Here is a 12,514-nt window from a genome sequence, read left to right as displayed (position 1 = left end):
AAAGTTTGGCAACTAGGGATAATTGCAGCCCCCCTCATGCACATTAGGTGTGAGATCTGAGTCACAGGCATTTTACAATGTTTGGTGCTTATCTAGTAAAGACAAACATTTCTTCACCATAATATCTTGAGGGTTTTCTCTTAACTTCCTCTATCAGTTAGGAGTATTCTTTCACTGACAATTTCCTATCTTGGACCAACGGTTATATACTGTGACTCCCTCTCCTATGACAATTTATGGCTACCTAAGTACAGCCACGAAACCTTCATGGGAAATGTAAAAGAAATCTCTACCAAAGCATCTTTACCTTCTGTCTTCTCTTGCTTATGAAACCTTCTTCCTGCTCACTGCTTGAAAATAAATTTTTAGCTCCCTTATTACTTATTATGTCCCTTATACAGGGACCACTAAGCCTTTGGATACAAACATCTATATATCATCTGCCCAACCTATCTAAATTGACACTGCAGGCCTCTTGCATAGCATCTGGGTAGGCAGCTACCTATCAAGGCTTAACACTATCCTGTTTAAAGAGGTAGGATCTGACATACTCACAGACTCTGGAGCTTTGATGAAGATTTTAGTTTTCCCAAGCTGGAATTGGTCAGGGTCCATGTTGACTGACTGAAGCAAGTGGAGAACTCCTTGTTTCTCCTCTCCTTTCCAGGAAGGCCAGGTTGCTTTTGTCAGAATGGCATATCTTAAACAGCAGTGAGAGAGAAGAAAAATAGTAAATTTTGGCATCAAACAACAGGAGTAGAATGTCGCCATCTCTCAAGCAGTGTTCCCCCACTGGGCTTGCCCATCTGTTCTGTCTTGCGCCAGTATTTCTGACGGGGCAGATAGTAGAAGGACATATTATTTTAAAGCTTTCTTCCTTTCCCAAACTGATGCTGTTCAGTGTGAATTACTACAGTGTTCAAACTTCCCAGTCTCTTATTGTGCGAGTGTGACTAAACTAAGCATTATAAACTTTGCTTCCTTTACTCTTAACAATATCTTAACACACATTTATCAGCAGTAAATTATACTCTGGTACAAAGTATCTCATCTTTTGTCCTTCACTGATTCCTTTCCAAACATGTAAGTAGTTCTTCTTTCCTGTGCTGCTTACTCTCTCCCATAGTCCTGTTTTGGTCATTTGAAGCATCCCTAATTTGTAAGGAAATGGGTAGTTTCAGTGCAGTGCTCTTCTTGTCTCTGAGCCACGAAGCCCTGGCTTGTCCTCTGCTCCAGGAGTGCAGACTGTGACACTCTCCAACTGCTCAGAGATTAGAGATGCTTTGCAACTGGCCATAAAGAAGACTAAGGGAATGAAGCAGTGAAATGCTGTAATGGGGAACAGGTTACATGTTTGGCCAGCTGGAGAATGAGGTACCTAGTATTTACAGCCCTGGAAACTAGCTAACTCCCACAGTACAACCACTTGTTAGCTGCCTAGTTTCCAAAGGCTTACCGAGATAGAAACATAACATTTTGTAGCTGATGACCTGCAGTTAAAATGCTTTCTTGTTTCACTGTCTACTGATGTGTTAGGTTTTAGATACTTCAGTATGTCTAGGGTTAAGTAACTTTTTGGAGCAGCAGTTATGTAGTCTGGTTTGAGAATCAGTGTGGGAAAAGATATTCTGTTGAAATCCACCTCAAACCCATGCCAACCCTCCTTGCAATTGATATTCATCTCCATTTTGGACAACTTTAACATAACTTTGTTTTCCTAACACTTACCAGGCATGCTAGGTGTACAGAGTGAACGATATTTATTAGTGGTAATAGTGGAAATAGTGGTTGGTGCTAAACGCTGAGTTTGGTTTCGTTTCCTGTGTTCATACTTTTCATAAAGATTCAGGTAGCTTTTTCAGTATTAGTGAATGTGTTCCCAAACTCCAAAAGGTTCCCAAATTTTCACACAAGGAATTGTTAGAAAATGTATATTGGGGCATCTCCATTATTATTTCTTCTGTACACAAAGTTACTCAATCAAACAGGGAGCAAAACCAATGCCATGCAATTTGAGTGACACACCACACAACATAAATAACAAACCATAAACAATTAAAGGAAGGAGACAGACTGAAGAATCCAGCAGATAAATTATTTGTCTGAACTTCAGCAAAAATTGGGATAGCTTGTAAACAACTCGGTAAAGGGGCTATATTTATAATAACAAATTGGCTAGCTTTATGCACCCATTAAGGGGAAATGCAGAGGTACTATTGGCTATGATGATGCAACTTGGACAATACAGGATCACTATCTTAGACTTGCATATGCACAAACTGCATGAGAGAAATTTTTATGTGGAGAAGTAAGAAGAAATAAATTAAATGCCTTCCCTCCCATTTAAGTTAGACTGGATCATAAGCACATATATTCATCAATAGAGTAGATGCAAGTAGGTTAATGTCTGTATCTGGCAGAGTCTAAGTTAGTGTAAGGAAACCTAAATGACACCTACATAAACAGAAATGGGACAGTTTAATCTTTTCAATATAAATAAACTCCACAGACACAAAATAAAAATGCATTTGAAACTTCCTTTTCTCACCAGTTACATCCATCATGATCATTTTAAACATTCACTACATGAAATGTCTTTCAGCATAGCCACATTAGTGTATAATGTGACAATACGATTGTATCATTGTGTACTACCATGTGACACAGCACACTCCAGGCACATGTGTGTATCTTACAAAGCTGTTCATTTCAATTAGTAATATTGCTTTCCACATATCTAGGCTGTTCAATCTCACATGCAATTTGAGGTGGCAGAAGGCATCAAGCACAAGCACTAGCCTGTGGCTAAAACACTTCTGAAAAAAGGCCAACTCATGACTGCCAAAAAAAAAAAAGTAATCCATTCTAAACCCATAGTAAGCAGCTAGGTCATATGTCTAAATATGGAAGCATGGAGTTTAGCTTTTGGATCGGTTATGCTTTAAAACACATAGGCCTTTTCAGTGACTTTGGCTTTTGGCATGCAAATGTAAACTTCAGACATAAAAGTCTATTCAGCCCAGAAATCACCACTTATATGGAGCTGCCAAGGAGCTCCCAATGAAAACAACTGTACAAGCATGCATTTCCTGTCCATCCCATGCCTCGGTCCACTTTTTACTCACACTGACTCATGGTGTCAGAACAGAGCTTGTTCTGGATGTTAGGGAACTGTGAATGAAAAGGGTGCAGGAAGAGTTTTACTTATAACAAAAAGTTAAACTTTACAAAACTGCTCTGAAACAAGGGACTAACTCCTACTGCAGGCAGGTTGCTTGTAGATCTCTGCATATGAGCAAGGAAGTAGAATTCAATTCACCTTCCTCCTTAGCTGCCATGCAGCTTTCATTGTTCAGACCTCTTATTCAGAGAGATTTCCGCATCTGCATGACCCTCACACATGGTCAGTGTTTCACCACTATCTAGCAGAGGCTATATTTAACAACTATTATTAGTTCATTATTCTGCCTGCCAAAGAGCATGTATTCTCTAACTTTTAACTCTCAACATAACATTTTGAGGCATGCTAAGGCAATCAGGAGCACATAAATACTGGAAGTAGAATAATGTGAAGGGTTATTCCAGGATGAATCATTCCAGGATAGAGAGACAATTTATTTCTGGAATAACTCTGACTTCTCTGGAGCTACTTCACCAGTGAATTTGGCCTAACGTTTTCTAAAAGAATACACAGGCTTTATATATCCTGAGTTTGGTTAGGATATCCCAAATATCACTCTTGACAGAGTGAATCTGGTTTTATACATGACATCTTCGTACTGAGACTGAACTGGTCTTCCTGGCTGAGGCATGAAAGTGAATGAAAACTATTGTCATGCTTATTATTACAGACCTTCCTTAACCATAAAAGTGTTAAAAATCTCTGACAGGGAGAGGTGGCTATTCTTGAGCAGCTTGGTTCTGTCCCCTCTAAGGGATGCAGATGGTAATGTTGGGTTGACCTTCCGATCCCATTCTTTGCAAAAATAACTTAGTTTAAAAATGAAAACCTTGAATCTCAAATGTAGCACAAAAGCTCTTAAGAAAAGAACCAGTTTGCCAATCTGCCATGATTTGATCCTAAGTAGCTGTACATTAATTACTTCAATAAAAGTTGAAATACATATAAATATTTGAATGAAATTACTTTAATTTCACCTCATAGGAGCCAGTGAATAGTTTAATGTTTTTCTCTATATACAGCACTAGCCAGCAGGAGCTCTAAAACATTCAGAAGAAAATGGGTTTCATAGACAGAGTGTTCTACTGAATAATTTGTTAGCTCTTCATTCCAGTTGATCCTAATTCTTTATCTCTGGGGAACTCTCATAACCCACCTTACAGGAGGAACTGACACTTCAGGTAAACTATGATGATTCTTAATGGTAAAGCTGGCTTTTAAAAGCCCATGCTTCTTTAAATCTCTTAATAAAATGTAATCCCTTAATATCTCTTAAACAGAAAAATCACTCCCTGTCACACCTCAGTTCTCAAACTCAAAGCAAATCTACCAACCACCTTCAAAAGGCAAGAGGGGGGGAGGGGGGGAATCATTAGCCTATTACACAAATGTACCAGGGATTTAACCTAGACAGTGACTTCACGGTCCATTATAATCTACCAAATACTTGCGAATCTCTGCACTTCACAGGTGATAAAACCCTCCTGAATGATCATGTTCTTCAATTATCAGATTTTTACTGCATTTCTCCTGTCTGTTGGCTACCTGCTAATTTATCTTGTGTCCTATTTTTGCCTACATATGGAGCTGTGCACAAGCCCTTTGTTCCATCTGCCACTGTGTCTGCTTCTCTGTGATACTCAAAAGCTTATCTATGTTTCTCCCAACTATGCAGTTAGTTCAATAAAAGATATCATACACAAAAATTCTTGATCTTTACATATTTCATGGACCATTGGGACAGAAGTTACACATAAACTGGTTTATGTAATCAGAAACTGGTTTAAACCTGTAACAGAACAGAAGTTCGGTGCACATAAACTGCTTTCAAAATGGCCAAAACCAGTTTAAGATAAACCAGGTTGAATATAGTATCAGACTTAACTGAGTTAGGTCAAACCGGTTCATGGAACATCTGTCCCAGATCCCCTCTTGATTCAAGGTAAATCACAATCCCCAAGCATCCCAGGATGTTTTGCAGCCCTGGACTGTGCTGTGCTGTCTGCTCCAGCAGAGCAGTGTCTGTCCTGCCCCTCTGCTCCCTAGCCAGAGGAATATCATTGCTCCAGCTGGCAGAGAAGGGGTTGGTGGGGGGAGGAAACCCTAGCACAAGACCCCAGCTGCAGGGAGAGGGGGAGGAGGAGAAGCCTGGCAGGGCCAAGCTCTCAGAGGGTTCCTCTCCCTCCCCATTTGAGCAGGGAGGGGGGCATGGCTAGGCCCTGGCTTGGCAACCTTAGCCACACCCCTCCTGTCTGCTTGAGCAGGGAGGGGGGAGAACAGCCTCCGAGGGCTTCCCCCTGCCCCACCAGGCAGACCCCGGCTGGGGTCAGTGCAGGCCAGGGTAGGGGTATAAACTCCTCCCCCCATCCCCGTCATACTCAGGCAGCTAGGCTGGGTCGGGGACTGGCCACACCCCACCCTTCTTTTGAGTGGGGTAACAGGGTGGAAGCCTCTGATGGCTTCCCCCCACCTCCCTGCCTCAGCCAGGAAGTCCCCAGCTGGGGTCAGTGCGGGCCAGTGTGTGGATTTAAACCTCCTCCATCATAATTAGCAGGCTCCCCTCCACTTGAGCAAGGAGTTGGGGGGAAACCTCTGAGGGCTTCCTTCCCTTCCCTTTGGCAGTGGCTGGCAGGCTGGGAGGCATGCTCTAGTGCCCCCCCAGCTTCTGGCCTGGGCCACTGCAGGCACATGGATAAGCAAGTGAATGTCTCTTCACTTGCTTATCAGTTCAATCTATGCAGTTTAGACTAACCTGCAAAGATTGAATCAATTCAGCCTCGGGCTTTTTGACTGTCTATACTTAGCCCATGGCAACAACATCACTTCAACAAAGACTTAAACTGTATGTTTCATAATAAAGATCATTGGGAGAGAACTGAAAGCTTTCATGGCTTGTGACATTTTTTTCTCTATTCACCATTACGCAAACTACAGTCCATGAATTTTCCAGTGCCATTACTACTATACCTCTGCAAAAACTTTTTGAAGATTCTTCTGTATGCATAGCCTGCTCTCCTTACTCGAATATTTTCTTTCAGTCCTAAATATTCCACTTGATGCTTTACCCTGTGGACAAAAAGAACCCAAATGAGACTTAGTATTCCTTTATAATTCCAACATGCTAGTGAATTGATGTATCCTTACAATTCTGCATTCTGTCTAATGCTTCTATTTCCAAACCCATGCAGATGTTTGTGCATTCTTACTCTTGGGAGAATATGGAGGGAATAATATATCTCTCCAGGGTGGCACTAAATCTTGTTTCTCAGAAGGACTCATATTTGCATGGCACTTCTGTCCCTTGTAAGGGAGTCTCATCTCATATTTTGTTCTCTGTTCTCTGTTTTGTTCTCTTGGTTAACCTCATTCACATTTATTTAAATGTCCTTTTTTTTTAATCAAATTTTAACTTTCCAGTTTGAGTTTTTTTTCCATTTTGTTTAAATGAAAGCTCTAATGCCTATTTCAAGATTTGATTAGTTCACTGTTCTTGGTTCTAACACTTACTGACTTGTTTTCTTTTTTTCTTCAGCCATGTACACACATTCAGTTTCTCCTGGGAAAGCAGCTGCTTTCTGAGTAGAAATCATGAGTGTACAGATGTTCAGGATTTTTCTCCCAGAGCAAAAATGACCACTATAGGAGAAAAATAACCCAGGAACAGCCAGGGTTAAATGACTCCCAAGACTCTTGGGAGAGCGAATGTCTGTACACAATCTCTTCTGAGATCCTCCACTATCCCAGGGTTCTTTGCTCCTGCCCCCCACCCACCTTGCTCCAGGAGACATCATGTCACTCACTAGATTCTACTGCTGCAGCTAAACAGGGAGCAGAACAAGCCCTCTTCATAATCTCTACATGGGCTGTAGGGAGGTGCAGGCTGAACCCGAGCAGTCAGGGTCAGCTGTAAGCAGCCCCCCCGCCTGCACAGTGTCAGCATCAGCAATGCAAGTTCTTTGCTCTTCAGGGTTTCAGCAGGGTCTGTTCAGCCATTTCCGGGTAAGTTTTTTTTTTTTTTTTAATTAAGAAAACAAACCCAGGAGAATTTTCCCAGATCTTAGCAACATGTGTACATAGCTTATGTAATTTTCACGTAACTTTATGTAGCTTAAAGTTAAGCAATAAGTAGGCCTACAAAAGATCTGAATGTGGCTATTTAGAATCAAGAATATTCAAAAAGGGCTAAATTTGATGGCTGCAGAACCCCCCAAAAGCCACATTGCCACTTTATAGCCAGAAAGCAGACTGTTTGGTTAGCATGATCCTGTGTATCATGAATACTAGCTCTGCAGTGCCGTGGGCAGGCTCAGAGAATGGCCAGAGTATGTCCAGCAGTTTTCACACTGACAGTTCTGGTGTCATAAAGACCCTCAGGCTGTACTAACAGTTTCTAAACTCTGTACTCTCTACAGACTGGGATGCAAGACCCCATTCTTTTGGTATCTCTACAGTTTTTTGTGTAAAGCCCTTTTACATCGGTTCTGCACACTGGCTAATGGTTTCCACTTACATACCACAGGAGAAAACTAGGGGTGCACTGATAAGAGATTTTTTTGGGCAGATACTGATGTCCGATTTTTAACAAGCCATGTTGGCCAATACCGATCCAATTCTGATATGCAGCCCCACAGCCTGGGAAGTGGCGTCTGGCTGGTAAGTCAGTTGTGGGGGAAGGGGTGATGAGAGGGAGGGGTGGGGGGGGCAGATCGAGGCCCCTGCAGTGAGGGAGGGAGTGGGGCTGGAGCAGGTGCTGCCCAGCCAGGGTGGACGGAGCATGGGATGGAGCTATGACTCATCCAGGGAGCACACGGAAGGGAGTGGGGGTGGCTTCCGCTGTTGTGTGCACCCTGGGAGGGCATGGGGGGCATGTGCCCCCGGATCTGCGTGTGGGGTAAGGGTGGGCTGCTGCTGCAGGCTGGGGGCTGTGCCAGGCTCTTCTCAGCAGGAGGCTGGGCCAGGCAGCACTCTGAGCGGGCGGTGGCAGTGCTGGGAGGGGGGCTATGGTGAATTCTGAAGCCTCCCCCAACCCCTCCTCCCAGTGCCGCCACTGTCCACCCTGAGTGCAGCTCGGCCCAGCCCCCACAGGAAAGAGCCTGGTGCAGCCCTGGCCCCAGCCTGCAGTGACAGACTACCCTCACCCTGCACAGATCTGGGGGGCACACGCCCCCCCCCATGCCCTCCAGTGGTGCACGCAAAGGCAAAAGGTGCCCGCCTCCCCCATACCCCCTAGATGAGCCGTGGCTCTGTCCCATGCCCCAGCCCCAGCCCCACTTCCCCCCTCACCACAGGGGCCTCAATCTACTTCCCCACGCCCCTTCCCTCCACCAGACTTACCAGCCAGACCGGGCTGCTCTCTGGCTGCTGGGAGACACTTATGGCTGCGTGCATGCTTCGGCTGCACACATGCAATGCAGCATTTATCAGCCACATTATCAGTCACATCAGGCAAAAAAATCCAAATTGACAATACTCTCAATTTTCCTCATATCGGTGCCGATCCAACATGGAACCAATGTATCAGTGTACCTCTAGAGAAAACCATCACAGGAAAGGTTTGCCTTTAGTATTTCCTTCTCCCTTTCTGCAGGTGGTGACTATACTTTACTTTTGTTGCTGTTGAATGAATCTTATGATTCTCCTTTGAATTTTCTCCAGCTCCTGAATGTTTAACATAGAGTAGTTGAAGGAGCAACTGTCTACTAAGGTGGCTTACCCTTTTTTTGGTTTCAAATTTCAATTTGTATAAAATAGTATAAATTTAACTTGCAATAAGAAAGACTGCTAAGGTTTTATTAATGTAAGATTTACAAACATTAAATTAAAAAAAAATCTTTAAACAAAGACTTACAAGTCATAAAAGGTAGGACTAGAAAGGACTTTTATTTTTTAAAGGCTCCCTTACTCAGCATTTCTTCCTTCTGTATAAAGATATTTCAAATTCTCATTCTTCTTGACCATCACTTCACTGAATGTACTGAATGTTTAATCTGAGTTTTGAAAAAATCTGAGTATGTTTTGAACTCATTCCAAGGCTTCTTGTACAGTAGAATTGATGTTCAAAAAGATATGTTCCTGTTTATAGCTTTCCTTCCTATTCACATCTGGAATAATGCAGTGAAGCAACAATATTACTCCCTTTTTCTTACCATCCTGCCAAATACTAGTTTCCAGCAACACAGAATTTTTGAGACATTTCTATTTTTCCTTTTTTTTTTCTGGGAAAAGTACTCTGAAAGTCTTCAGACATCACCCATAAACAGGTCAAAGTCTGGGAATTCTGCTAATGTAGCAACTTTGAAATTAAGTCTAAGTGGCTGTGCCAGCATTCAAAGAAAAACATGTTTTAGAAGAAACACCCCAGTTTCTGGAATAAGCAAATAATCCTGCTATATCTTAGATTTGATACAAGGCTTCTCTTAAAGTACAAAATTATTTGGAACTATTCAATTGCAGTAGACACCTACAGTAACATGGGTTTTAGCAGCAAAAAGTAAAACAGACTTCTTTTGGCACAGTTTCTTTAACAAGACGACAACAAAAGTATTAAAGTCCAATAACATGCTTAGTAGTGAGCAGATTAAATATTCAACCACAGGACATTTAAAAAAAATATGTGATCATGCGTGTGGTGCATGAAACAAAATGATCACAAGAAGATACTTATTTCAAAAGCTAAATTAACATTAGTCAGCAAAGTACCACTGGGTAAAACCCAATTGTGTGTATTTCCAGTGTCACTGAACTTTCCCATAGCAGTAGGTTCACAAGACTACGTAAGGAAAACAAAAACAAAATATCCCTTCGGTTAATCTTATGAACCTTCACTCCAAAAATGAAACTGTAGTTCAGAGTTTTATTTTGGAAATACTTATGACTAAACATAACTTCTTCTGGTGATATCACTAACAGCTACTTGTGTTTAGCATTTTATTTTTCTGGACATAATCTAAAAAATTGAAATCCAGTTTAAAGAACAAAAGGCTGTAATTTCAAAAATAGGGGAGAAGGACTTGTTCTTATGAGGATAAATTAAGTCGACCTGCTTCTCTGCACTTCATCACCAATGACCTTAGGATCTGTAGGACAACATCCATTTTTGCTGGAAAACTGGAAAAAATTTTCCCCAGCCTTGCTCTGAAATGAGCGCGCATTTTCTTGCAAATGTGCCTATCAATACTTTCCAAGAAAAGAGGCCTGTTTTCAGATTTTTTTAAACAAAATTATGAAACCCTTACATGTTTCATGTAGCTTTTCAATTTGTCACAATCTTTTTGTACACTTTCTCAGATCACTTTCATCCTTTGGCCCAAATTTGAGTGGGAAGTTGCCAGTGTTGAATGGTAGGATTTTCCTGAAGTTTTTTTCTTCATTTAATGCCAACATCTAAATGACAGTCTCAAGGTGTGGTCATGGTTGTGGCTTTGGCAATGAATGATCTACATCTGCACGTGACTACTTGCTCATGAACCAAGTGGCAATAAGTGAATTCTAGTATGTCCCTGATGTGTGGAAGAACACTCTTGATCCATTCCCTTTCCTTTAATCATAACGCTATCAACTTGTTATATGAGAAATTATAATTATTTTAGTATTATTTAAATAATTTAGTGTGCCTGATTCAAAAAAGATTTTGAAAAAGAAAGGTGTGTATCTTGCAACATAAACAAATGTTATACTCATTTCATATAATATTTTATTACTTTTGGTATGCATTAACTTATTTCAAACGCTTGTTTGCTCATATTGGGGTGAATTCTCTAGCAACAGCTGTCATGTAAAATAAGATAAAAAATATCAGAAAACATTTGTTGCAGTAAACCCACCCTGTGCCAATATTTTGGGTAGTACAGACAGACACCCAATACTATGATCCTCAGTGATTTCTGTTCAAAGTGCTAGCTCATAAACATTTTAAATTAAACTAGAGAAGTAAAAACCTGCCATGCTACTTTTATATAGTTTTCTTTTGTACACATATTTGCTTTTATGAATCAAACTTTGAATTATAAAATATCACATGGGTGCCTGCCTAGCTACCTAGTAAGTGTTTTCCTCCCCCTAAGGAAAGTAAAAGTAACAAGTCCCATCCTGCTAACGTGTAACACTGATAATTTTTTCTTACTTGCCTAGTAGAGTTAATCAAATAGGTTCTGTAAAATGTGATTACCCAGAAAAGTTAAAATAAACTATTAACTGTGAATGCTAATTAGCATGAGGCTACTGTTCTTCTCAGCCCCTCTACCCCCACACCACAGTTTAGGAAAGGCAATTGAACAAATGGCTATACAGGAAACCCTCACTATTTGCAGGTTTGGCATTCGCAGTTTCAAATATTCGCGAATGCTGAACCCGCATTTTAAATACACTTTATACACTTACGGGAGTGCCTCGGGAGCTTCACGCTGGCTGCTGCCAGGCTCCCACTGCTGTGCCCCCACCCCCGCCAGCCGCCAGGCGCACTGCGTTCATGAACGCAGTGCCTTATTCATGGATTTTGTCATTCGCAGGGATACAACAGGGGCAGGCAATTATTTCAGGCAAAGGGCCGCTTACTGAGTTTTGGCAAGCCATCGAGGGCCGCATGACAGGCAGCCGGAGGCAGATAAATATTAATTTTCTAAATTTTTTAGGAGCCCCGTGGGCTGGATAGAATGGCCTGGCAGGCCGCATCTGGCCAGCGGGCCTCATTTCGCCCACCCCTGGGATACAAAACCATATCCCACGCGAATGGTGAGGGTTGCCTGTATAGGCTTCCTTTCTGAAGGCTTTCTGAAAGCTTCTCTAATGAGTTATCTTTAGGGTGTCTGCTTCTGTTCCTCTATCATGTGATTTACAAATTTTCTATTTCTGTGGCTAAGAGGAAGCCTTGTTTGGACTGCTGCTTTGACTCTGCTCCGCTACATCCTTTGCTTACTCATACCTGCTCTCCTCCCAGTCCCGAGGTTTCTTTGTCTCATTGGGCTTGATGCAGCGTATGTAATGAGGTGTGCATTTCATCAGGGTGCCAACAAGATCATTTGCTTGTTTCTGTAAAATGAAGAATATTGTTTCGATATGAGCTGATTAAGATGAGTGATCTGAGATGTATCTACAATGGGTCAGTCATCAAATAATCATTTTTTGGCTGAACACTACTTGTTTGTATAATAGGCAGCATTAGTGAAAAAGGGGCTAAATCTGACACTACAGATACTATTCAAATATGTATAACTACTATATGAAAACATTTATGTGCTTGGGAGAAAAGGCCACAATTCTGTTCAACTTGCTAATTTTGAATGAAGACAAGGACACTTAACTCCACAATTCTGAGCAATTATCTCTTTCTGGTAT

At 41.6% G+C, this 12,514-nt stretch overlaps 1 protein-coding gene across 1 annotated transcript in view; it reads right to left on the bottom strand.

Annotated features, from left to right (window-relative positions):
* MYO1E (myosin IE) overlaps positions 1 to 12,514 on the bottom strand; it is a 170,865-nt gene that overhangs the window by 32,291 nt on the left and 126,060 nt on the right. The window contains exons 17-19 of the mRNA XM_059714827.1: positions 12,102 to 12,208; positions 6,149 to 6,247; positions 556 to 700 (exon numbers count right to left, since the gene is read on the bottom strand). Coding sequence (XP_059570810.1) covers positions 556 to 700; positions 6,149 to 6,247; positions 12,102 to 12,208 — 351 coding nt within the window. The remainder of the gene's footprint in view (positions 1 to 555; positions 701 to 6,148; positions 6,248 to 12,101; positions 12,209 to 12,514) is intronic.

This window comes from Alligator mississippiensis, chromosome 11 (genome assembly GCF_030867095.1).
Source record: "Alligator mississippiensis isolate rAllMis1 chromosome 11, rAllMis1, whole genome shotgun sequence".
NCBI classification, from domain to species: Eukaryota; Metazoa; Chordata; order Crocodylia; family Alligatoridae; genus Alligator; species Alligator mississippiensis.
Note: the sequence above shows the minus strand (reverse complement) of the source record. Positions and strands in the feature narration are given on the sequence as shown.